We start from the raw sequence: 26,888 nt of genomic DNA, 5'->3' as shown, positions 1-26,888 counted from the left end.
AATTGAAATACAGCTACATGGCACCATTTAAATAGTGTATAGCAGATAAACTCTGTAGAACACCATTATATTCTACAGAGCTTATCTGCTATTTGATACTGTATGTAACTGGTTCCATTTCAACCTTGAATGGCTGCTTCATGGCTACACAGCAGCTTGTTTATGTAAACTATAGTAGTAATTTTATGTTTTCTACTGTGTATCCTGTGCTTGAATGGCTGCCCCCATGGCTACACAGCAGCTTGTTTATATAAACTATAGTAGTACTTATCTGTTATCTACTGTGTATCCTGTGCTTGAATGGCTGCCCTCATGGCTACACAGCAGCTTGTTTATATAAACTATAGTAGTACTTATCTGTTATCTACTGTGTATCCTGTGCTTGAATGACTGCCCCCATGACTACACAGCAGCTTGTTTATATAAACTATAGTAGTACTTATCTGTTATCTACTGTGTATCCTGTGCTTGAATGGCTGCCCTCATGGCTACACAGCAGCTTGTTTATATAAACTATAGTAGTGTTTCTGAAGCAAACACAGCAGTTTTACCAGTTGAGTGCAACTGTCCCAAATGCGACAACTTGTAAACCAAGCCAGAAACATAACCCCTAGACCCAAAGTCGAATTCTAGAATTCATTATGCTTCTCACCTGTATGTTCACCTCTAGATCATGGGTTAGATATTCTATTGGTATGTATCTGAAGTTTGCAAGATCAGGCCTTTACTCCTGATTGTTGTACCAGGTCCTCCTGTTCTTCATGTCTATGGTGGTGGCAGCACAATGTAATGTGAACCCACTATGCAGAGCAATGTGCTGCAAGGATACTGCGGAGGATGAGCCTGTATAATATACTGGAAAGGCCTGGGGGAGCTGTACATCGTATTGTAGGGCTATTGCTAACCTGTACTGAGTGGAGTGCTCTGATCCAGAGAGATATCATATTTATAAATTGTTTTACTTTATATCACAATCTGCATAATAAATACAATGCTTAAAACTATTTTGTAACTCTACTGCCATCTTGTGGTGAGAATTAAGAATACTCCAGATACTGAAGAAATAACATACTGCTTCATAAGTAAAAATATTTATTATTCCCAGGGAAAGGGGGGTCACATGCACAGTTACAAATTACTAATCTGTTCATAGAAAGCATTTTTTAAACCTCACTTTGCCATATTCTGATTGACTTGTTTGCCTGTATCGGTGCAGTTTCTTTTGAAATTGTTGGCAGACATTCTATCCAGCACTGTATATGTATTCATGGACCATGAAGGTCAGTATTTAAAGGACAAGGAAAGTCTAAAATAGAATAAGGCTAGAAATGCTGTATTTTGTATACGAAATATAAACATGAATTTACTGCACCACAAGCCCAATCAAACAAATAATTTATGCTTTCAAAGTTGGCCACAGGGGGCTGTAATCTTGTAACTTTGTTAAACATCTTTGCCTGACCCTGACCCTGTACATGCTCAGGGTGGTCTGGGCTGCTTAGCGATCGTCATAAACAAAGCTGCTTGAGTTCTGCATGGCTGGGAATTAAGGCGGGGGCTCCCCCTGCTGTTCATAAGTATGATTGTTTCCCTGCTCAGCAGCTAGGGACCGTCTGACAATTCCTATCCACAGCAGTAAATGAAGGGAGAATTTCTCTGCATACAGTCAGGTTTCTTATAAAAACAGTACACATTTTTTAATTAAAGTATATTGGAGATAGGTTTCTTTTTCATTAAAGAAAGTAAAAATGGGATTTTATTTTTTTGCCTTTCCTTGTCCTTTAAAGGGGTTGTTCAACTTCCGGACACTTTTTTCCGTTTAGTTGTTTTCAGATTGTTCCGCAGAAATACCTTTTTTTCAATTACTTTCCATTATTTATTTTTTACTGTTTTTTCTAAAATCTGTCCCTGTCTCTGGTGTTTTGAGTCTGGCAGCTCAGTAATTCAGGCGCAGACTCTAAACTGTTACAATTTTGCAATATTCAGCTGATCCATTTCTCAGCAGCATCTCTGGAGTATTAGCAACTATTGTATCAATTCTAACAGCTGCCTGTAATGAAACCCAGAGATTCTGCTCAGCAGGGACAAATATAAGAAATGTATCAACTAAATGTAACAATTTAGAACAGTTTACAGGGTCGGCGACTCCCCCCCCCTCCCGGAGCTGCTTTCGAAGGTGAAAAATGACACTTTACACTTCAATATTAGAAAAATGATGACACATAGAAAATAGAAAGTAATCGGAAAAAGTAATTATTTCTGGTGATCTATCTGAAAACAACTAGTTGTTTGAATGTGAACAATTTAAGCACAATTTAGCATCTGTGTCTGTAAGTTTTATTTACTAATATATCAGAGTTAAAGCCTTTTGTCTGTAAGAAAGTAGTATATACCCCAATTATTTCTTACATGGAGGTATCACGGTACACAATGTCCAGGAGACTGCAGTGTACCCAGAAACCCTCCAAAACTTTGAGTGGCTTTAAAGGGAACCTGTCATCCAAAAAAAAATATTCAAAATCCTATTTTATCACATTAGTCAAGCAAAATGAACTTTAATTACACTATATAAATTATTTGAATCTTGTTTCCTTCAGTCTGGGAATTCATAATTATAACAAGCAGGCAGGAGCCATTTTGTGGACACTGTTATTAAGGCAAGTCTTGTATCATCTCAGAATCTTGTTTGTGCACCAGAATGGGGGACCTGATGTCCACCCCCATGCCCTGGTTACACAATTAAATGGTGAAGAGAATGGGGAATGTGTGGAGAGCAGTGACATGTAGGAAGTGCTGAATGGAAAGTGAAAGTAACTGCCTAAGACATAGAGGAGGGGCAGACAATATTTGATTGACAGCTGAGATTTTTAAATGAGCTCACAACAGCTATGAATGCTTTAATAAAAAATAGAAATTGGATTTCATGTTTAATTTGAAAAGAACTTTTATTATACAGATTTTTGTGTCTGGGTGACAAGTCCACTTTAATGTTTTTATATGTATGTAATAGATGTGCTATTCTATAATTAAACACACTTGGAGCGACCTTGGGTTTTGTTAATGTTTCACATTTTCTTTCTAGATTTGCAGTCCACAGATCAATGTTTGTGCTTGAACAAGGCATCTGATGCTGGACTGATACTGCAGATGATAGCAGAGCATTTCCCAGAGGTATAGCACATGTGTTTGTCTATAGTATTTCATAGGTCATACAAAAACAAATGCACCAAAACGGTCTAACCTAAAATTTCTGATGTCTATTCACAACTGCTGTATACTTGGGCGTGTTATAGTGTTTATATTCAGCTGCTGTATACTGGGGGGGTGTTTACATACAGCTGCTCTATACTGGGGAGTGATTACATACAGCTGCTGTATACTGGGGAGTGATTACATACAGCTGCTGTATACTGGGGGGGTGTTTACATACAGCTGCTGTATACTGGGGAGTGTTTACGTACAGCTGCTGTATACTGGGGAGTGTTTACGTACAGCTGCTGTATACTGGGGAGTGATTACATACAGCTGCTGTATACTGGGGAGTGATTACATACAGCTGCTGTATACTGGGGAGTGTTTACATACAGCTGCTGTATACTGGGGGGGTGTTTACATACAGCTGCTGTATACTGGGGAGTGATTACATACAGCTACTGTATACTGGGGAGTGTTTACATACAGCTGCTGTATACTGGGGGGGTGTTTACATACAGCTGCTGTATACTGGGGAGTGATTACATACAGCTACTGTATACTGGGGAGTGTTTACATACAGCTGCTGTATACTGGGGGGGTGTTTACATACAGCTGCTGTATACTGGGGAGTGTTTACATACAGCTGCTGTATACTGGGGAGTGATTACATACAGCTGCTGTATACTGGGGAGTGATTACATACAGCTGCTGTATACTCGTGAGTGATTACATACAGCTACTGTATACTGGGGAGTGTTTACATACAGCTGCTGTATACTGGGGAGTGTTTACATACAGCTGCTGTATACTGGGGAGTGTTAACATACAGCTGCTGTATACTGAGGAGTGATTACATACAGCTGCTGTATACTGGGGAGTGTTTACATACAGCTGATGTATACTGGGGAGTGTTTACATACAGCTGATGTATACTGGGGAGTGTTTACGTACAGCTGCTGTATATTGGGGAGTGTTTACATACAGCTACTGTATACTGGGGAGTGTTTACATACATACAGCTGCTGTATACTGGGGAGTGATTACATACAGCTGCTGTATACTGGGGAGTGTTTACATACATACAGCTGCTGTATACTGGGGAGTGTTGTGGTGTACATACAGTTGCACAGCTGGTGTATACTAGTTATGGATGTGGCATACACAGAGCTGCTGTATACTGGGAAGGGGATTTTCTGCACACACAGCTGCTTTATATATGGAGGAATATGGCATACGGCCTTTTATGTGGCAGCAGTTGGCCATATTTCCATGAGTAAGACGATAATCTGAGACTGGCTCTCCCTATTTCCATGAATGACCGTTATCCATGAACACCATTGCTGGGTACATATTGCAGCCCACAGAAACCTTGAATAGCGGGCAGGCACCACTCCGGAACACCAAAGTCAATCAGTCAGTAGAATCCAGGAGCCCAAATTATTAAATAGTACAAAAAGTCTTTATTTTACATTATGTATAAAGGGTAAAAGCCTGACGTGTTTCGTGTCCCCCAAGGACACTTAATCATGTTCCAGAATGTTGCCTGCCCGCTATTCAAGGTTTCTGCTCCCCTTTGCTGAAGGTGTGGGGCATGAGCACCCGGACCCATCGTGGACCCATCATTCCTATGGTTTTAATTTACATATTACAGCCATTTACTTCATGTTGTATGTTTTATGCTTAGAAGCCAGTTGATCCAACGTGGACATTTTGTCAGACTTTGTGTTGATGTCACACCGTTAAGACTGCCAGTGCAACATGGCACCACATTCATATCTGATCTGTAAATCTGATCCAACCCTATTTAGAACAGTAATTAGTTGGAATACATCTGGCAGAACAAGTGGACAATTTGTTGGTCTCTAACTCTCTCCTATTTTGTAGGTTCTGTCTTTGGATCTTAGTTACAACAACCTCTCCAGTCTTATTGACTTTGCTGGCCTCTCTACTTTTTCCTCGCAGCTACAGAGTATGAATCTCTCCTATAACCAGGTATTGTGGATAATAAATGTACAATGTACTTAAGGAATAACATTTTAATAAATGGATAAAAAGATTATGCAGTAATGTAAACAATCAATATCTCCTCAGGGATAGAATCTGATACATGAACCATTAGTTCACATTCAGATTTACTTATCTCTTTATCCCAAACTACTTTAGTAAAACAACCTTTATATTAATTACTTTTCATCTATGGAATATACTCTGTGTTCCCTGTATAACTCAGCCTGCAGCTTTGTGCTTTATATGGTCACAGAACAACCCCTCCGTGACTTCTAATATCCTTATTATTTACACTAGGGGGTACATTATCCCTTATAATACAGGAGTGATACTCTGTGTTCCCTGTATAACTCAGCCTGCAGCTTTGTGCTTTATATGGTCACAGAACAACCCCTCCGTGACTTCTAATATCCTTATTATTTACACTAGGGGGTAGATTATCCCTTATAATACAGGAGTGATACTCAGAGTTCCCTGTATAACTCAGCCTGCAGCCTTGTGCCTTTATATGGTCACAGAACAACCCCTCAGTGACTTCTAATATCCTTATCATTTACAGTAGGGGGTACATTATCCCTTATAATACATGAGTGATACTCAGAGTTCCCTGTATAACTCAGCCTGCAGCCTTGTGCCTTTATATGGTCACAGAACCCCTCAGTGATTTTTAATATCCTTATTAATTACAATAGGGGGTACATTATCCTTTATAATACATGAGTGATACTCATCGTTATAATGTGCTCAGCACTGTTGTTCAGACAGCTCCAAGGCAGTATTAACAGAGTTGTTTTATTAGCAGTGTGGGTAAACTACATGTTTTGGGCCAAGCCCTTTCTCAAGTGTACATAGTGCAAGGCATTATGATTAGATACCTTCATAAAGAACCAAGCAATTTTCGTGAGTTTCAGCGCATTCGTAGTCACAGAAAATTGCTCCAACCGCGCAAGCGCCGCTTCATTGGTCTCATTCCGAAGATTACTGAAGAGAAGAAGGCGCCCATGAACTCCGCTGGACAACATCTGCACCGGAGATTTCCGAAGAAGTAAAGACTTAGGGGCATTTGCCTGGGTAACGTAGGCTGGAGGGAGGGGGGTCTTTGTAGGGTAGGGTTTTTTTTAAGTTTAGGGTTTGCTTCTCTTTGAAGGAATACTGCTGTGTAATGAGTGGCTAAAAACTTGTTGTCATGACTTGTATACTACTCGAGTTTCTTTAATTTTTATTTATTTCAAAAGCTGAAAATAAAGAATATACAAAACAAAAAATATCAAAATTGGTTCATATAGTCCATTAAAGTCCATTCAGCGCAATTGTGTAGTCTTTCTTTTATTGTGCATACAACCACGTGTCCTTTTAGTCCAAATCAAGGAAATTGCAACTTTGGCCTATCCCTGATGCATCAACATCAATAACAGAAGTAATGCCAAGTATAGCCTACTAAGGGCAGAGACATACACTGAGATTCGGGGAGATTAGTCGCCCAGCAACAAATCTCTTCTTCGGGTGACTAATCTCCCCAAACTGCCTTCCTGCCGGCTAGAATGTAAATCGCCGGCGGGATGGCAATTGGAGCACTTCCTTCGGGCTACTTCAAAAAACTAAGGACTCCGACTGCCATCCCGCCGGTGATTTACATTCTCCCCGAGTCTGAGCGTATGTCTCTGCCCTTAGGGCTGTAAAAAAACATGTAGACCAAGTAAGCTACATTGTGTAATCCAGCAAATTAACCGTAACCGTAAAACTGTTACCTTACACAGCAGGAGTTCCGTCATGTTTTTCAAGGACTAGCAGGAAGAAAAAGTAAGACCGCTGCAATCTACAGGCATACGATCTGACTGAGCACGATTGAACCATAACCGTTTTGTTCCTCAGCTCTGTTGTTGTTTTGAATGCAGTAGCCATATTTGTTTCGTAGATTTGCCAGGCTCAGGATATCAATGTTCTACACAACCTGGAGTTGAAGGAGCTCTGGCTGGAGGGAAATCCTTTCCTTGCGTCTTTGGAGAGCACCAGCACTTACTACAGGTTAGATCATGGCTTTTATGATGAAGTGCCTTCTGCAACATGACTCTTTATTATTACAAACAATGTTTTTATATATAAAGTGACGGTTTCTTTCTAGTTCAGCCCCAATAATGGACCTGGGTTATTTGTTGTGAATGTTAAAGGGGTATTATGTTTTTTTCCATTGATTGGTTACCAGGCAACAACCAATCAGTGACTTGAGGAGGGGGGGGAGGCACGTGGGTCATAACTGTTTGCTTTTAAATCCGAGCGGCATGCTAAGGATCAATTGGAAACTCACTGAACAGTTATGTCCCATGTGGCCCCCCCTTAGAGTCATTGACTAACTCAGAGTTAGAGAACTGAAAAGCAGGAAGTAGTTTTCTGGCTATTATGTTAGACATCCAGTCACTCCAGCCTTCATACATTACATTTTTGGCTAACTAACTATATAAGAATTTTTATTTTGCACAGCCTATCTATTTAGCCAGTTTTTATTTTTATGCGGAACTGTTCCTTTAAGGTTGTTTTTAATATTATAGGGGTCAGGTAGCCAGACAATATACATTGGCATTGCAGCAGAAGTAACAACTCTTTCAGTCAAAAATAAATCTTTTAGAAGTCCCAACAGTAGGTATTCCCCTGTACTAAGCACAATTCAGCAGGAGCAGTCCCCTAAGTTTGCTTATAGCCTGTACAGAGAGATACCATAAAACTATGACAGCATAGGTATTCCCCTGTACTAAGCATAATTCAGCAGGAACAGCACCTAAGTTTGCTCATAGCCTGTACAGAGAGGTACCATAGGTATTCCTCTGTACTAAGCACAATTCAGTACAGACTCTAAAGGGGGCCATACACGGTCCGATAAAAGCTGCAGACAGACCGAGTCGGCAACTTATTGTCCCATGTATGGGGCCCTCCAACAGGCTTCCCCGATCGATATCTGGCCGAAAGTCGGGCAGATGTTGATCAGACGAGGCTAAAAATCCCATCGGATCGCAGCCGCATCTGTTCATTGATGCCGTCCAGCAATCCAATTCAGCAGGAACAGTCCCCTATGTTTGCTCATAGTCTGTACAGAGAGATCCCATATATCAGGTATTGTCCATTTCTAATCATCACAACAGCAAATTCTTGGTGTCACTTTCTGCTGATCTATCACAAATATTCTTTATCTTTAATTATCTAGGATAATAATGAATCATTTCCCTTCAGTACAAATACTGGTAAGTGCTGCACCTCTATAATATACACAATGTAATGAAATGTAGATAATGTAATAACAACAGTTCACATTAACGCTCATGACTGAACTGTATAAGATCTGTACCCATTCCTTTAATGTAGGATGGACATTTCTTCAAGGTGGGCTGCTTTTTTGGCAAGGTCCCTAGAAGTCTCCCCTCCGTTAAGGTATTTGCCTTATTGCCTTTTTCTTTTTATACTTACTAAAGCACTACATGTTAAAAATATTGGCGAGAGACACAGAGGCAATGTGAGCCGATTGGGCATTAGGTGGGGCAGGATGATATGGATATTTGGTTGCAGAGGGATAATGGGAGAATAGGAAAGTGATGGGGGCAGTGGTAGTGTATTGAGCAGCAACCCCTCCACAAGCAAAAATATAAAATAAGCAGATGATGACCAATTGAAACATTTCTTAGACTATGTCCATTTATAACACTACTGAAAGCAAAGCTGCACTCCCCCTTTATATCTCCCGGTACCTTTCCTATGTTGTCTGTGGGACACAGGGACCGTGGGTTATATCATCCACTACTAGGAGTCAGGACACTAGAGCAGAAGCTGACTCCTCCCCCAAATGCTATACACCCCCCCCCGAGTAATACTAGAGGACTTCAGTTTTTCTAGTGTCCTCAAGGAGACAGGACATCTATCATCTTCTCACACAAGATACAAGAGAACGACACTACAATGCTGCGGCCAGACTTCAGTCTTGGCAACAGGGGCTGCCCTGAAGTATTCTCATGACAGAGAATATTTTTTCTTAGGCTGCCCCCTCCGTGGGATTGCTGCACTTCGGCTAGTCAGTCTCCATAGAGAGCAAGCCACACAGTGCCAGAGTCTCTGCTTCTAACTGAGCCCAGCTGACAAGTGCATGCCTGTCCCGAATCGAGGAACCGTGAGTTAGTCCTGCGCGGTCCATTTTTTGGAACCTGCAATCCGCAACCCGGACCCTCATTCTTACCTGCTTGGACCCGTAACCCGACCAGCAAGTACCTTATCCACAACCCGGACCCGCGACCCGTTGACTATCAAGAATCAGGAAGTGCTGTCATTGTAAACCGGAAGTGACATCATCGGAAGTAGGCGTGATCAGAAAAAAGGAGTCAAAACCTGCGGCCCGACCCACAAATTCACAGAACCACCAACCTAAAAAGGCACAATACATTCATCTGACTAGCACATTTCAAGATGGAATCTCTTCACTCCATGATTGCGACAATGAACTCAAACGAGTTTCTGGCTGCTCTAGACATTCACTTGGTATACGAGTCCAGTCCGACAATGCCACCACAGTGGTTTACCTAAATCATCAAGTGGGCACACCCGACAAGCTCTGCAGGAAGTGGGGAGCATTCTATTGGGGCCGGAGAAAAAACACGCTTCTGTCAGCGGTATTCATACCGGGGCTGGAAAACTGGCAAGCTTAGACCCTTAGTCCTACCTCAGCCGGCAGACCTTAGACCCGGGGGAGTGGTCACTACACAAGGAAGTCTGTTGGGCCATTACCGAAAGGGGGCCCCCCAGACATTGACCTTATGGCAACACGCCAACTCCAACAGATAACTCCCATAGTTCATGGCTTGTTACAGGGACCCTCTCGCGGTCAACGCTCTAACCACTCCGTGGAACTTACGACTCGGATACGTTTTCCCTCCGTTACCTCTTCTTCCCAGGGTAATACGGAAGATACTCAGTGAAAAGTGCACGGTGGTTCTCGTAGCACCTTGCTGGCCACTCTGAGCATGGTTCTCAGAGCTTTTCAATATAGCAGGGAACAACTGGTGGACACTGCTGTCTCGCCCAGACATTCTAGCCCAAGGTCCCATTCTCCACCCCAATCCTGGGACGCTCAATTTGACGGCATGGCTCTTGAGACACTACTTCTCAAACATAACCGGTTCTCCACAACGGTCATCAAAACTCTGATGGCTGCAAGGAAGCCGGTATCGTCAGCAACATATCACCGAGTATGGCGCTGCTATAGAGACTGCTGTTTTCAACAAAAGATTCAGTTCCCTACCTTTATGGTCCTTCACCGCCTACAGTCTCTTCAGGAAGGTCTGGACAAGGGTCATTCCCCATTGTAACTAAAATCAGATATCTTCTCTCTCCATCTAGTTCCAAAAAAACTTGCGGCCTTACCAGACATTCGTACCTTTTATACGGGGAGCAGTTCATACGGTTCCCCCATAACTTCAACCACTACCGCCATGGAATCTCAACCTTGTTCTTAGGGCTCTACAAGCCCCACTCTGACGACAATACCTTTACCATGGGTAAAGTGAAAAGTGTTTTTTCCTGTTTGCGATCATTTCTGCGTGCAGGGTGTCCGAGCTGGGCGCTCTATCCTACCAAGCTCTTTTTCTGGTGTTCCACTCTGATCGGGGCAGTCCTGCTCACGGTTCCCTCGTTTCTACCCAAGGTAGTATTTGATTTTCACATCAACCAGGACCTCACCATTCCATCATTCTGCCCGCACCCACGTGCAAGCACAATTTTACCTGGACCGTACGAAGGATATTCGTATATCTTCCTCACTGTTCATGCTACATTCCGGAGCACACCAGAGTACTCCTGCTTCAAAAATCACAATTTCCAGGTGGATCCGGGAGGCTATTCGCAGAGCTTATGTGGCCAGGGGGCAGTCCCCTCCATTAAAAATCAGAGCTCACTCTACTAGATGTATCAGTACTTCATGGGCTTTCAGAAACCAGGCCTCGGCTGAACAAGTTTCTAAAGCAGCCACATAGGCATCCTTAAATGCCTTCACAAGATTTTATAAATGTGAGGTCTTTGCGGCATTAGAGACATACTTTGGCAGGAAAGTGCTACAGGCCGCAGTGCCTTAAAGTCAATGGCTTCACTTCCTCCCACCCACTTTGTTGGGACAGCTTTGGTATGTTCCACGGCCCCTGTGTCCCACAGACAACTGTAAGAGAAAAATTTTGTGATACTCACCGTTAAATCCCTTTCTCTTTAGAGGTCTGTGGGACACAGGGCTTCCCGCCCAGGAAGTGGTCATTCTGAACTCCTCTTACCCTGGTAACACAGTTGCTTGTACAAAGTTACAGTTCTAGTTGAAGTTCACCATCTTGGCTATTCAAAACTGAAGTCCTCCAGTATTACTCCGGGTATAGCATGAGGGGCAGGAGTCCGCTTCTGCTCTAGTGTCCTGCCTCCTAGTAGTGGATACTATACCCCATGGCCCCTGTGTCCCTCAGACCTCTGAAGAAAAAGGGATTTAATGGTGAGTATCACAAAATCCTCTTTTCTGGATTGTTTCCCCGACATTTTATGTTTCTTGTCTAACGAAGATCATCATTTAATACAAATCTGTGTTGTTTCTAGGGCAGTTTCTTTGTAAATGAAGATGTCCGAGCATTTCTGGTGCCATTTATGAACAGGTGAGCCATTTTTTTGGACATATAGTGCAGTGCATATAGTGCAGTCCTATTGGTCCAGACAAGCAATCTGTATTTTCTGGCAAATTCCAGAGGGGTCGCAGTAAGAAATCGTAGACAGTCACTATTAACTGGGGCTGTTTCAGTCTCTCTGTACCTGATGGGCCTTTCTGAATAAGTCTAAAGCCGGTACATACTGTAGTCATGATCATGGCACTGTGCCCCACAAATACCATGTACCCTTTAACCCACCTTTGCAGGGTAGTTACTAAGATGTGTATATCAAAATTCCATAGAATCATTGGAACCCACCTATTCACTGTTGCCACGGTTATAAGCCACAATTATACAGAGTAAAAATGATGCCCTTCTTTCCCTTCTTGAACAGACCTTCGGTTATTTCACCTATAAGTGCCTTAAAGCTTTGATTACAACATTATTGCATACATATGGGATGAGACATAATATGCAGTGTGTGTGTGCGTGCGTGTGTCTTCCTTGAGACCTTTGTCAAGGTAACAACAGAGTGGAAAAAATTCAAACCTTAAACCCCTCCCCTTGAAAATGGCGCCAACATGTGTGTAATTAGTTGCTAAACAGTGTTAAGAATTCTACTTCTTCATTATACATTTAACGCAGGGACTACGTTTTACCTGCAACTTACTCACTGCTTTGAAGGTTGAAACTCCCAAACATGGTTGCCCTTTTATTAGCCACCACTGGCATCAACTGATTATAGCTGGAAAGCTATAGTGGGGACCAATTAAAGGGCAACCATGTTTCTTTTGTTTGTCCAATTAAATCAGTTTCTGTAACTGAGCCTGTTGAGTGCGGTATTTTTTTTATTTTGTACACATTTTACCTGCACCTAGGTATAAATATATATATACTTTTTTTTTTTTTTTTTTTTTTCACATATTTCAGGTATTTTACTATATATGATTCTGCTCACCGCCAGCAGCTGCTGCCTCTCTACCACGAGAACTCCTGCTGCTCTTTCAGTTTGCCGAATATTTCCCTTCCACACATTTGGTAAGTGACTGCGGCTTTCCTTTAGAAATATGTGTTGGGGCTGCCTTGTTGCCTGCCAGGACTGAGCCATTCTTCATTCACTGCATGTCTACAAACATGGCCTAATACCCCAGAAAGCTGCTGCTTCTTATTCCTTGCATCCTTGAAACAATGACTGTTCCCTTCCAGCCAAGATTCCAGTTCAGTGCCAGGCCAGCCCGGCCAGTTGTAGCTCCCCACATGCGTGTGCGCACATGTGCTATAAAAACTGTGTGCTCACATGCACAAACAAAAGTGCATGAAAGGGACAGTGCGCTTGTGCAAAAAGGCCGCACACGCCTGCCAGACTGGGGACCGGACTAGGAGGTAGGAGAGGCAGAGAAGGTGCGTGCCTGGCACAATACCTTGCACATTTGCATATCTTTATAAATTTTCTCTCAGTTACAATAAATCAAACACATGAAGGAAATCTTGAGATTGCGTAGATTGTCCTTAAAAATTACTCTTCTGAAATCTGTTTATTTGTTTTGTATAACATGCAAAGCTTTCAGGGACTGTTTCTTGTTTCTGTTTAGTGTTGAACAAGCGAAGGACTACCTGAAAGAGAACAGGAACTTATTGCGAGTTAGAAAAGCAGGTTTGTTTATCTCCAGGCAGTATTCAATGTTCTCTTCCTCTGTGGTTCTCCCAACTACTCATGTAGCACACCGTTCCATATCTTTATGCACGCTATGTAATATACAGAATTACTGATGGTTGTTAAAATCTATGTGTTTGGGGACACAATCAATATGCACCCTGTTATAAGCAATCAGAGAGGTGGGGCTGCACAGCTACAGGTACAAGCACCTACAAAATAGTAGTCACATGTACTCCCTACCGGCTCTCCTATGACATCACATCCTTACCATTAATTGTAGAGGGGTTATTATTGCTCCTACATTTCTAGTCCCCAGGAGGAGAAGCAGGAGCACCAAACTGACACAACAAGAGCTGGGGATTCAGGGGTGTTTGAGTGGATCTGGGTTTAGTCATTAAGGCGTATAACTGCTGAGCTCCCCAGCAATTGCATTGAGTCTGCCCTCTTTACCAGTGGTTATGCTGCATAATCACCGTTGCAACCTTAACATTGATTTAGAATTACAACCCACTTATTCGCCTTGTTTTAATTACTATATTTAATTGGAGCTCGCTTTTGTAATGTGATTATTGATACCCATCATAAACAGCATGGGAACCCAAAGGTTACGAATCCCTGTCCTTTTGTTGTGCCATTGCTATTAAGCTTTACTCTCCCACTTGGGAGCTTTATTTCCCCTTTGTGTTCTGGTTTCTAAATTTGGTTCTGTTTATTGTAGCATTAAGGCAGCAGCTGATGAAGTACAACCGATTGCAAGTGGTGGGATTCCTGTGCAACCTTCCTAGTACAGAGCATGACCTGAGCTCCTTCACTCTGGATGTCTGGTTTCAGACTGTAGGTACCCTCACAAGGGATGTATATGTAGTGGATTATATGTGTATAGAATGTAATATATATCAGTAAGTGAGTGGGCAATACTATCATACCCACTTGTTCTGCTATAAGGGTTGCCACCTTTTCTGGAAAAAAATATCGGCCTTCCTATATATTTATCTTTTTTCCCTATTAATAACCATAATTTTTACTAGCCAGGCAGGTAAAATACCGGCCAGGTGGCAACCCTAGCTGCTATATGGGCAAAGAGCCTCATGTCCCTATATCTACATGCAGCTAGCCACCACTCTCATTGAATTCTTTGGCACGTTGGGCATTCTTTAGTTTTATTAGACTGATTAGAAGTGATTCTAAGTAACGTCCAGTCTCATTAGCAGAACTTAATGCCAATTTTATTGCTTCACTATTAAAGCGTCATTTTGTTTTTTCCAGCCTTCCCTAATAGGGTTTTCTGTAGATGGAATATTCAAAGAAGGTAAGTTATAGGATTCCTATTGAATGTACTAAACTCTGTTATATTGAAATTAAAAATATAGCAACTTCTCATGCCTAGTTATATAGGACTGAGATCGTCCTGGATATTATTTGCACTGACAGGCCAGTTTTCTTTTTTATCCTCAGCCTATGAACAATTCTGTTTCCAGAATTAAACTGTCCCTCCCTTCATGTCTTCCTCTTCTGCCTATATTACCCTATGTATTAAAGCTACCCCACCATTAGTCAGAATGACACCCACAAACCCAAAAACAGCCTGTGGAGAACTGATGCATATTTATCTTTCTGATACATTATATACATTACTGTAACCCACAGACACACAGAAATGGAAGAAACTGTGTCGATCATTCAGAAGGTCTTTCCTCATTGTGCCGGCAACGGAAGCCTGGTGAGATACACAGGTTTGCCCATTAATGGGTGGGTAGGATCAGTTGTAGAGGCCATATTCTGTCATTCTCTTTACTTTCTTCCAGAGATTAGACACCTCTCTTTTGGGCCCCCCTTCCTTTATGGACCTTAGGGTCAGACTTTCTATAATAAGACCCAATGTGTTGTCCAACATTAAATCTGTCAGTGAAAAATGACTTATTTGTGATCATTGCAGTGTGCAACAAAATCTCACTTCCGGTTTGTTGTAAAAAGGCGATATGGCGACCTGCATTTACGTGCGCGCTCCAATGTCCTGCGAGCCGGCTTCTTTCTAAAACCAGAAGTTACTGGGGCAGCTGATGTTCAGCCGGTGACTTTTTATTTGCTTGTCTCCTCTGTTGAGTTTGGTAGTTGCTCACTCCCCCCTTCCCTCTCCTTTTCCAGCAACTGCGTTCCCCACACGGCTCACACAGAGCAAAATGGGCTCAGCTGCAGCACCACATATCAACTCACTGGAAGTAACTGGGGCAACTGCTGTTCAGTCTCTCTGCTCTCTCTCTCTGCTTGGTGCACAGAATGGCTCCATGGAACAGTCTGTGTGGAACTTTGCCCGCTATGTGATATGTGTGTGTGCAGGCAGAGTGTGGGGAACAAGGTGGCTGGGAAAGGAAAGGGAAGGGGTGAGCAGCTACCAAGCTCAACAGAGAAGGAGACAAGTAAATAAAAAGTCATTGGCTGAACAGGAGCTGCCCCAGTAACTTCCAGTTTTAGAAAGAAGTCAGCTAGCAGGACATTGGAGCGCGTGCGTAAGTGCAGGTCGCCACATCGCCTTTTTTACAAACAAGCGGAAATGAGATTTTGTTGCACTATTTATGTATTAAATATTAAGAGAGTTAAAACTTTGTCCAGGATAGCAGTATTATTGGAGGGGGAGGAATGGATTTTTTACTTTTTTACTTTAGTAAATTTTTAGTGTTACTTGTCTAATTTAATATTGTTAATATTCTGTTTAATATCTTGGAATGAAAAATAAATAATGAATGTACATTGCAAACGTTCTTAGAATAGCACCTTCATTTATTTTTTATTCACTTATTTTTAAGGTTTACTTATACTTAAAAATAGAACCAAAACTCATTTACTTGTTACTGTATGTGGTTCTGTACAGTGAGCAATACTATATGGCAACTGCATATGAGAATGCTGGTGGGTATATTCCCTTGGGGAGACATACCTCATACGTGTTAATGGTGCCAGTTTGATTTTCTCTCATGTCTCTTCCAGTGCTCAGATTTTGAATGACCAGTTAGTCATTATAAACTCCTATGTGGATCTGCATGAAGACAAAAATGGAGCAGAGTCCCCTGACATTGACACCCCTAGCAACAATTTGGCGCTGTATGATAGTAATATGGCAGTACTCACGAATTTTTCTGAATCTACTGGAATGAAGATGGAGTGGGCACTGAAGTGAGTCTGCTTTTCACTGCAAGTCACTTTCCTCCCTCCCTGACTGATATTTTCATATATTAACTATGTCATAGATGCAGCAACTCCCTTAGTAAATGGTCTCTCGCTGCCTAAAGAAATATGTCTCTAGTGTGGCAGGTAATGTGGCAGCTCCCAGTCATTACTTTAATTTTGACAGATGTGGACACACACACACAAATATATGCAGAATAATGATAATGTAGCACAACCTCAGCCATAACAACATGCAAAAATACATTTTTATTGGCACATTTCCTTTACATTAGTAAAGTACCTTCCAATTAACAATTAATCTGATGTAAAAAGTGGTATCCTCACATATATATAACAGCTGCTCTGCTGGTAAACTTAAAGGTGGTTGCTAGGAAAATACTTACTAGTGATGTGCGGGTCGGGCTTTTCCCGACCCACACCAGCCACCTGCCCTCCCACCATCCGCACCCACCTGAACACGACTTCCGGGTCTCTTTTATAGACCCGCCCGCCGATGACGTCACAAAAGGGGCGGGGTGAGAGGTGCATGTTTATAAAAACTCGGAAGCCGGCATTTGGAAGGTCTCGTGTGAGATCGGTGGGTCCCACGGGTATCGGGTCGGCCCCCACATCACTACCACTTACCATAGCAACCAGGTAGTGGTTTGAGAGGCAGGCTTGGAATAGTCAGTCTGGGGGTGTGAGTTAATCATTTGACGGCCTGGCAGTTTGTTAAATTGCCATTTATTTTATTCTAGATGCCTTGAAGACAATAACTGGAATGTGGAACAAGCGCAAAATATTTTCAATCTCTTGAAGGTAATTTTGTTTTAGTTCTCTTACAGCTGATGCCTTTTTGTTATTAAACTTGTGTCATAGATAAACATCAACCTAGAATTGTAGCATATAAAGCTCTGGCAAAATGGGCCACTGATAACGTCACCAGAGTTGTATCTCAGTTGTGAATTTTCTTACTGTATATACTCGTGTATAAGCCGTCCCGAGTATAAGCCGAGGTACCAAATTTTACCTCAAAAAACTGGGAAAGCTTATTGACTCGAGTATAAGCCGAGGGTGAGAAATGTAGCAGCTTCTGGTAAGTTTCAATCAAAAAATTGAGGGTTTCTGCTCCCATTGGAGGTGCCGGCGTCTCGTTTTTGGATGCCGGCGACCATTCTTGGCGACCGTTTTTGCGCTTGACCCGAGTATAAGCCGAGGTAGAGTTTTTCAGCATATTTTGGGGGCTGAAAAACTCTGCTTATACTCGAGTATATACGGTACTTAACTGTATTTTGTTTTCCATAGGAAAGGGGAACAATCCCTGAAGATGCCTTCCAAGTATCCCTTTAAGTCTGCAGCCCTTGTGCATTTATCCATGCAGAGACCTCGGAAACTGTTAACTTATTAACATTGGTTCTGTGTGGACAAGATCCTCAGGTTTGTGAGTCCCTGCAACTCACAAGTCATTTGTTGGTGGGAAGTGGTGCAAAATAATTGCATTTCCCCCGTTCTTGTTGCTAAGGCAGTGTCTAGGCACGAGATGTTTCCTTTGAGCCCTTCAGCACTGCCGGTTCCCTTGTTTGAAAAATATAAACTGTTGGTTTTTATTCTATTTGTAAAAGTTAAGACCTAAATATTATTTTGTTTGTCTTAAATACAATCGTTGGAGTTGGCGTGGGAGTGTTTCATTACTGTGCTCACTTATCATAAAGGATTAGGATTGGACTAGCCATTCTCAGCCTCGTTATGTCCCAGGACTACTACCACTACCACTACCACTACCACTACTACCACTACTACTAATCTGAAATGTGACTACTGATAGTACTGATCTTTTAGTGCTTCCATTTTATCGAAAAGCCATCTTACTGGAGACTGGAATTTCCAGTTGAGGAACATTGGCCTAGAGCCCTGTTTCTTGGGGCAGAGACGCTGCGATTCGGAGAGATTAGTCCCCCGGCGACAAATCTCTTCTTCAGGCGACTAATCTCCCCGAACTGCCTTCCAGCCGGCTATAATGTAAATTGCCCACGGGATGGCACTCGGAGCGCTTCCTTTTCTGAGATTAGTAGCCCCGAAGAAGAGATTTGTTGCCGGGGGACCAATCTCCCCGAATCGCAGTGTGTCTCTGCCCCTAGAAACAGGGCTCTAAGCCAATGTTCCTCAACTGGAAATTCCAGTCTCCAGTAAAATGGCTTTTCGATAAAATGGAAGCACTAAAAGATCAGTCCGGCCGACTAATCTCCCCGAATCGCAGCGTCTCTGCCCTTAACCTTTGCTCCCCAATTCTTGCAGCAACTCCCAGCATTCCTTAACATAAAGAGGAGTTGTAGAGCAGAAATATCTGAAGTTCAAGGTTCACAACCATTGGTGCTATCTTTAGCTATCAAGCTCGATGGCCATGTCTGTGACCCCTGGACTGGCCATTTAGCTTTGCGGTGTCTTTGTATAATTAAATTCATGTTTGACAGCTGTCTACAGGCTCCCTGGGGCAAACAGGACATTAAATTAGGATCATGAACACAAGTAGGTCAATGCAGTAAATCTCAAAGTGAAAAACTCACCAGTTTGGAGAAGGGGCCCAGGTGCACCGCCCTTAACCTTTAGCTGAACGAACGGATAACCGTATCGAAAAATTGAGCAGGCACTTCTAAGGACCAATCTTCCAGGCAGACTTTTTCAATTAAAAAGTATTTTATTTATTCCAGTGCACTAGGATACCACCTAACGCATTTCGTATCGATCGGATACTTAATCATAGGCTCTATATATAATAGGACAATACTGTATATCAGCATGCACAGTACTTCAATTATATATGTACTTACTGCTTTCACAATCTCTTGTCTCAGAGCCCCATCCTAATTGATATCTAGTGAATCATTCTTACCACAGTGCTGTAAAAGGGGCTTGAAATTCTTTTGCTTGCTGCTGAAGAAATGACCAACTAGAGCTGATTTATATGCTCGTTCCTTATGAAAGCGCCAGTAACACGTGGGCCTTGCTGGAATTCCAGCGGCAGTTTCCATGGCTAAATAATGTTAGAGGTTCTGAAGCAAGGGCACAATCTTTACATGACATTTTATTTATTACATACAGGACCCTTACATTTGTATGAGATCCAGTAACCAGAGTGGCCCAGAAGTACTGAATCTTTTCTATAAGCCTTTGAGAAAAAGAAAACAAATGGGTCCTCTTTGGGGTAGCAGTTAGCGTTGCCACCTTTTCTGGAAAAAAATACCTTCCTACATCCTTGCCGTTGTTTCCGATTAGTATCAAGCATCATTTTTGCCGGCCAGGTTGGTAAAATACCGGCCAGCCAGGTGGCAACCCTAGTAGCGGATCTGGTTCCTGACCATACCAGGCCTCCCACTGATCTCCAATGTATGCAACAAGGAGAGACGGAGGCACTCTGATTTATCCATTATCAAAGATGGTGATATAGGCACAGTGATTTCTCTCAACGGACCCTTTTAGGTCCTTATTTAATAATAGTAATGATGCAGTTGTTCAGTGATATTGCTCCATGTATGGACACCATACAAACTGTCAGTTCATGCAGGCAACAATAGTAGCGTAGGAGTGAAAAGGCCAATTATGTTAGATTGTGTGAGAGCACATCTCTTATTTATATACACACACACATCATTGGCCTAATTGAACTGAATTGTTCTTTCAGACTCAGTGAAGTAACTAGAGTACGCAGGCCCCCCTGCAAAAAAATCTTCAGAGGGGCCCAGCGCACACCAATCCCCATCCTCCCTCCCACTTCCCACCTGGACTCCGCCCACTATCTGCCCTATGCAAATGCAGTCTGCTTCCCCACTGCAGGTAATAGAGCGGCTTGGTATGGGGGGTGGGTTCTTGTTGGCTATAGAGGAAGAAGACCCCCTTTTCCACGGGCCCCTTGTAACTACGGGGTCTGCTTCCTCTATAGTTACCCCACTGTTCAGACTCTAGAAAACAAATTATGCTCTCGGGGTTATGGGCGAGTTCTGGCTCTTTCTGCCACTTTCATATCCACCTCCTCTCTTGTTGCTATAGAAATATCCATTCTGCAGGAAGAGAGAACCTTCTGCTTCTAGATGCTTGGAGAGGAGGGCCTCCAGAGGTCTATCAGTGTGACTGCAAAGGGAGAAGACAAAGACAGGTCAATTGATCCAAGAGGTGTGAGTTGGGGGTTATTGAATGTTCTCTTATTTGTTAGAAGAAGTGGTCAGGTTAATAAAATCTGGGGAACCTAAACAGGTCACAAGGTAAATATTTATCTCAAACCTAAAAACATTATTTGTGTCATCTTTAGTGACTGCAGTCTCTTGTTGTAACGTAGAATCAGTACTTCAATCAAGATCAGTTCATTTGACCACACAAACAGATTTAAGCCTAATGTGACCATCAACTTGCTTGGCCAAATCACCATGTTCCTATCATTCCACCAATGATTGGATTATATTGAGAGACCTGTTGAGAGAGGGCTGCGTAAATATGGCTGCAGCCTGTCTGATGGGGTTTTTTAAAGACCTGCCCAATCATACAGATAGCAGTCTGGGGGGCTTTCAGGAGGACCCTATGAACAGGCCAGTACATCACTGGTTTATAGTTTGTACAGAAAAAACAGGGCTATCCGGCACTCAGAGGAATCCACAGGGACAAAAAGCAGTTAAAAAATGTATTTTTATTGGTACAAAAATGTACATACTAGTATGAGAAAGTATGAGAAACATCCCCATATCATGATACTTGTGCCACCGGCTTCTCTCTGTACTGTGACTTGAATTCAGTGTTTGGGGGTCGTCTGACAAACTGTGGCCCCTAGACCCAAAAAGAACAATCTTGTTTTCTTTCATCAGTCCGCATAATGTGTTTTTTGGCAAATCATAAGATCTTCAGCACGTCTTTTTCAACAATGGGAATGTTGGGTTTCTATTACTCTACTACACCTACTAGTAAATTATTTGCCATGTAAAAATATAATTTCTACCAAAAACAGTGATGTCAGACTGTTATTATTCTGAACACCTCTGTAGATAGGCCCAAGTTATTGAGGAAAGCCTTAATGTTCTTCATGGTTCTGCAACAATCTTAGGTGGCTCAAACTATTGAGTTCTTTGGGGTCAACCATTGCTCAGTGTTGTAAGTAAAATGTTTGTTGCTGTCTGCTACATTCCTATCCACTACATTTCTATCCGCTACATTCCTGTCCAGTAGAATTCTATCCACTTCATTCCTATCCAGTTGAATTCTAAACACTTCATTCCTATCCAGTAGAATTCTATCCACTACATTTCTATCCAGTAGAATTATATCCACTACATTCCTATCTAGGGCAATTCTATCCAGTGCAATTCTATCCACTACTTTCCTATCCAGTAGAATTCGATCCAATAGCTTCCTATCCATTAGAATTATATCCACTACATTCCTATCCAGTAGGTTCCTATCCACTACATTCCTATCTAGGGCAATTCTGTCCAGTGCAATTCTATCCACTACTTTCCTATCCAGTAGAATTCGATCCACTACCTTCCTATCCAGTAGAATTCTATCCACTTCATTCCTATCCAGTAGAATTCTATCCACTACATTTCTATCCAGTAGAATTATATCCACTACATTCCTATCTAGGGCAATTCTATCCAGTGCAATTCTATCCACTAGTTTCCTATCCAGTAGAATTCAATCCACTACCTTCCTATTCAGTAGAATTCGATCCACTACCTTCCTATCCACTACATTCCTATCTAGGGCAATGCTATCCACTACATTTCTATCCAGTAGAATTATATTCATTGCCTTGAATTGCACTGTATAGGAAGGTAGTGGATAGAATTTTATCCACTACCTTCCTATCCAGTGCAATTCTATCCAGTAGGATTCAATCCACTACTTTCCTAACCAGTAGAATTCTATTCACTACCTTCCTATCCAGTAAAACTATATTCAATACCTTCCTATCCAGTAGAATTCGATCCACTACCTTCCTATCCAGTAGAATTCTATTCAATACCTTGCTATCCAGTAGTAATCGGTCCACTACCTTCCTATCCTGTAGAATACTATTCACTATCTTCCCATCCAGTAAAATGTGATCCACTACTTTCCTATCCAGTAGAATTCTTTTCAATACCTTCCTACCCATTAGAATACTATCCACTACCTTCTTATCCCGTAGCATTTTATCCACTACCTTCCTATCCAGTAGAATTCTATCCACCACATTCCTATCCAGTAGAATTTTATCCACTAACTTCCTTTCCAGTAGAATCTTATCCACTACATTCCAAACCAGTAGGTTCCTATTCAGTAGAATTCGATCCACTACCTTCCTATCCAGTAGAATTGTATCCGCTACATTGCTATCCAGTAGGTTTATATCCAATACTAGGGATGGGGCAAATTTTTTCACCTTGTTTCGCCGAAAAAATGAGGCCCATAGACTTTTATGGCGTTGTGCGTCAAAATAAAAAGACGCGCGTCAAAAAAATTTTTGGCGAAACGTAACGGGTCATTCGCCCATCCCTATCCAATACGCTTAGGGGCACATTTACGGAGGGTCGAATTTTAAAGTGGTAAAACTTCGGAATTCAACCATCGAATTGTATAAATTTGATAGTCAAAGTTTTTTTTTTTTAAGTGAATCTAGTCATTTTCGATCAAATTCAAATTGTTTTAATCGATCGATCGAACGATTTTCAAAAAAAAAAAACCTTCTAAAAACGTAGCCAAATACTGGCTATAGGTTCTAGGAGGTCCCCATATGCTAACATAGCAATTCGGCAGGTTTAAGGTGGCGAAGTGTCGAAGTTTTTTAAGTACTTCGGTTTTTGAATGGTCGAATATTCAAAGTTTTTTTCAATTTGAATCGAATTTTGGCCTATTCGATGGTCGAAGTACCCAAAAATTACTTTGAAATTCAAAAATTCACTTCAAATTCACTCCGACCCTTAGTAAATGGGCCCCTTAGTGATGAGGTAAATTTTTCACTGCGAAAAAAGATGCCTATAGATTCCAATGGGTGAAAAAATAGTTGCGCCATCACTGTGTTCCTTTCCAGGAGGTTTCTATCCAGTAAGTTCATATCCAATGCGTTAGATTCCTTTGTTTTTAAAGGGATCCTGTCATCGGAGAACATGTTTTTTTCAAAACACATCAGTTAATAGTGCTACTCCAGCAGAATTCTGCACTGAAATCCATTTCTCAAAAGAGCAAACAGATTTTTTTATATTCAATTTTGAAATCTGACATGGGGCTAGACATATTGTCAATTTCCCAGCTGCCCCAGTCATGTGACTTGTGCCTGCACTTTAGGAGAGAAATGCTTTCTGGCAGGCTGCTGTTTTTCCTTCTCATTGTAACTGAATGTGTCTCAGTGGGACATGGGTTTTTACTATTGACTGCTGTTCTTAGATCTACCAGGCAGCTGTTATCTTGTGTTAGGGAGCTGTTATCTTGTTACCTTCCCATTGTTCTTTTGTTTGGCTGCTGGGGGGGAAAAGGGAGGGGGGTGATATCACTCCAACTTGCAGTACAGCAGTAAAGAGTGATTGAAGTTTATCAGAGCACAAGTCACATGACTTGGGGCAGCTGGGAAATTGACAATATGTCTAGCCCCATGTCAGATTTCAAAATTGAATATAAAAAAGTCTGTTTGCTCTTTTGAGAAATGGATTTCAGTGCAGAATTCTACTGGAGCAGCACTATTAACTGATTCATTTTGAAAAAAATATTTTTTCCCATGACAGTATCACTTAAAACTGTTTTCGTCTTGATAAAACAGCTCAGTGTACAACATTGCTGAAAGGTTGTCCAGAACAACGGCATCCCTTATTTGTAAGCTGTGGAAGGCTTGGCTTGTAACTTAAATAGGGCATAAATCTTCCAACTTTCTCCTCCATCCAATATTGCTGGACATCAGAACTGTATGTAGGATTAAAGGAGAACTAAACCCTAAAAATGAATATGACTACAACTGCCATATTATATGTACTGAATCAGCCTAAAGGTTCAGCATGTATATAGTAGTATTCGATCAAGGCCTTCAAAGTTGCGAAAGGAGATCTGAATCTTGGATTTTGTCAGAAGCTAAACTTAGGGGTTATGGGAAATCATCAAGCAGAATGGGAGTTTCATCTGTCGTAGAGGCTAATTAAGAATAAATTCTGATGCAGACTGTACTGGTTTCTAGGCTGCCATCTAAGGTGAATATGAATTCATATTAATCAGCCTTGTATTGTATATACAGTATATCATATATGATGAGTGGGCCCCTAAGAGCAGGTAAGTGACACAGCTGTGGAGCTACTGGGGCATCTTTGGAGACACAGATCTTTACTGCTTAAGGGCTGTGGCTGCCTTGGGCTGGTACAGAAGTACAAAACATAATGTACAACATTTCTAGCCTAATTGTTAGGGATCGTCATAAATAAATCAAAACAGCACAAGTCATATAATATCTGCCAGAAGCTGATACAGCAAGACTGATTAATAATCAGAATATACAGACTGCACTGGGTCCTGTGTTGTCATGTAATCTAATGTGGATTTTATAGTTTTTGTTTTGTTTAATACAAACTTTCTCCAACTCTGCAGAACCAGTGGCTGTGGCAAAATAATCCTCCAAATAGAATCCCAGTTTATCTGTTTAAATCTGGCTCCATGATCTTTGTCCCTGCAGCTGGAGTTGGAAACAGTAAAGGGGATGTAAAGGCAAAAATAAAATCCAATACAAATTTCTACACAGTCACCGACTGATCTACAGGGAAACAAACAAAGCTGCTTGAGTTCTGCATGGCTGGGAAGTAAGGCGGGGGCTCCCCCTGCTGTTCATTAGTATGATTGTTTCCTTGCTCAGCAGTTAGGGACCGTCTGACAATTCCTATCCACAGCAGTAAATGAAGGGAGAATTTCACTGCATACAGTCAGGTTTCTTATAAAAACTGTACACATTTTCTAATTAAAGTATATTGGAGATAGGTTTCTTTTTCATTAAAGAAAGTAAATATTGGATTTTGTTGTTTTGCCTTTAAGCTTTAGTTCCACTTTAAACCATGATGGTAGCATATGCAAATTAGGGTTTGTGGTTTGGCCAAATCCTTCATGAAAGATTCGGGATTCGGTGGAATCCCAAAATAGTGGATTTGGTGCATCCCTAATTAGGGCAGTGACTTGGATTCAGCTAAATCAGAATCCTGAGGAAGAAAGGCTTGGATTCGGCTAAACCAAATACGGTTCATGTCTTATCACAAGACTTTCCTTTTCTCAGGAACTTCATTTTCATCCATCGGAGGGGGGAGGCATTATATTAGCAGTGTAAAAACTGCTAGTATGTGGAAAACTAGAAAAACAAATGTGTAAATTGCAAAAGTGCTCAGAAGGGCAATATTTCTGTATAATCATCTTTTGTTGAGGTTTTGCATTTCCTTACAGTTGTGTTCCAGCAGAATGAAGGTTTTCAGGCATTTTCTCACCGATTGACCAAACTGTTAAACCTGCAACCCAAAACATCAGTGTATTTCTGACAGACAGCTGCTTGGCATGGAACGGTCAACAAATGCCACCAAGTATTGAGTTTCCCTTATCAACTAAATGCACAGACAGACCAACGACACGTGGAAATGATTTGATAAAAGGAGAGAAATTTGTTTTAATAAGAACAAAGGAAATCTCTGTAAGAACTGAACAATGTACAATGTGAGACGCGGCCGCCCCTCGGCGACACCACAAACACACACATCAAACAGAAACGAAAAAGAAGAAATCGGACATTTCGTTACCATTATATTATTCTGAGATTCAATCGCACTTGTGCTGCGTCACCCGACAGCTTGAAGGCAATGAGAGAAGTCACACGAACAAGGACGAGAAGTGAAGCCGATGATGAACACAAGGGACGTGGGCCTGCGTTACAAACATTCCGACATGTAAGGGCAGAGTCAGACGTGGAGATTAGTCGCCCGGCAACAAATCGCCTCTTCTTCGGGCGACTAATCTCCCCAAACTGCCTTCCCGCCGGCTAGAATGTAAGTCACTGGTGGGATGGCACCAGCGGTTTTCCGAAGTCGCCTGAAGTTTTCTCGTCAGGCAACTTCGGAAGACGAATTACTCGATTACATTCTAGTCAGCAGGAAGGCTTTTAAGGGAGATTAGTCGCCCGAAGAACAGGCGATTAGTCACCGGGCAACTAAATCTCCCCAAATGTTCCCGTGTATCTCCGC

At 41.8% G+C, this 26,888-nt stretch overlaps 1 protein-coding gene across 6 annotated transcripts in view; it reads left to right on the top strand.

The window, feature by feature from the left end:
* LOC108717690 (nuclear RNA export factor 1) overlaps window positions 1-18,347 on the top strand; it is a 36,400-nt gene extending 18,053 nt beyond the window's left edge. For all 6 annotated transcript variants that reach the window (XM_018264946.2, XM_018264943.2, XM_018264947.2 and 3 more), the window contains 14 exons: window positions 3,083-3,171; window positions 5,080-5,187; window positions 7,118-7,227; window positions 8,399-8,435; window positions 8,557-8,622; window positions 11,806-11,861; window positions 12,783-12,890; window positions 13,445-13,506; window positions 14,228-14,343; window positions 14,776-14,818; window positions 15,157-15,229; window positions 16,495-16,680; window positions 17,433-17,493; window positions 17,980-18,347. In XM_018264946.2, the coding sequence (XP_018120435.1) occupies window positions 3,083-3,171; window positions 5,080-5,187; window positions 7,118-7,227; window positions 8,399-8,435; window positions 8,557-8,622; window positions 11,806-11,861; window positions 12,783-12,890; window positions 13,445-13,506; window positions 14,228-14,343; window positions 14,776-14,818; window positions 15,157-15,229; window positions 16,495-16,680; window positions 17,433-17,493; window positions 17,980-18,024 (1,160 nt within the window). In that variant the 3' untranslated portion in view covers window positions 18,025-18,347. The remainder of the gene's footprint in view (window positions 1-3,082; window positions 3,172-5,079; window positions 5,188-7,117; window positions 7,228-8,398; window positions 8,436-8,556; window positions 8,623-11,805; window positions 11,862-12,782; window positions 12,891-13,444; window positions 13,507-14,227; window positions 14,344-14,775; window positions 14,819-15,156; window positions 15,230-16,494; window positions 16,681-17,432; window positions 17,494-17,979) is intronic.
* Window positions 18,348-26,888: the final 8,541 nt, after the last annotated feature.

The sequence above is a fragment of the Xenopus laevis genome, chromosome 5S (assembly GCF_017654675.1).
Source record: "Xenopus laevis strain J_2021 chromosome 5S, Xenopus_laevis_v10.1, whole genome shotgun sequence".
In the NCBI taxonomy this organism is placed as follows: domain Eukaryota; kingdom Metazoa; phylum Chordata; class Amphibia; order Anura; family Pipidae; genus Xenopus; species Xenopus laevis.
Note: the sequence above shows the minus strand (reverse complement) of the source record. Positions and strands in the feature narration are given on the sequence as shown.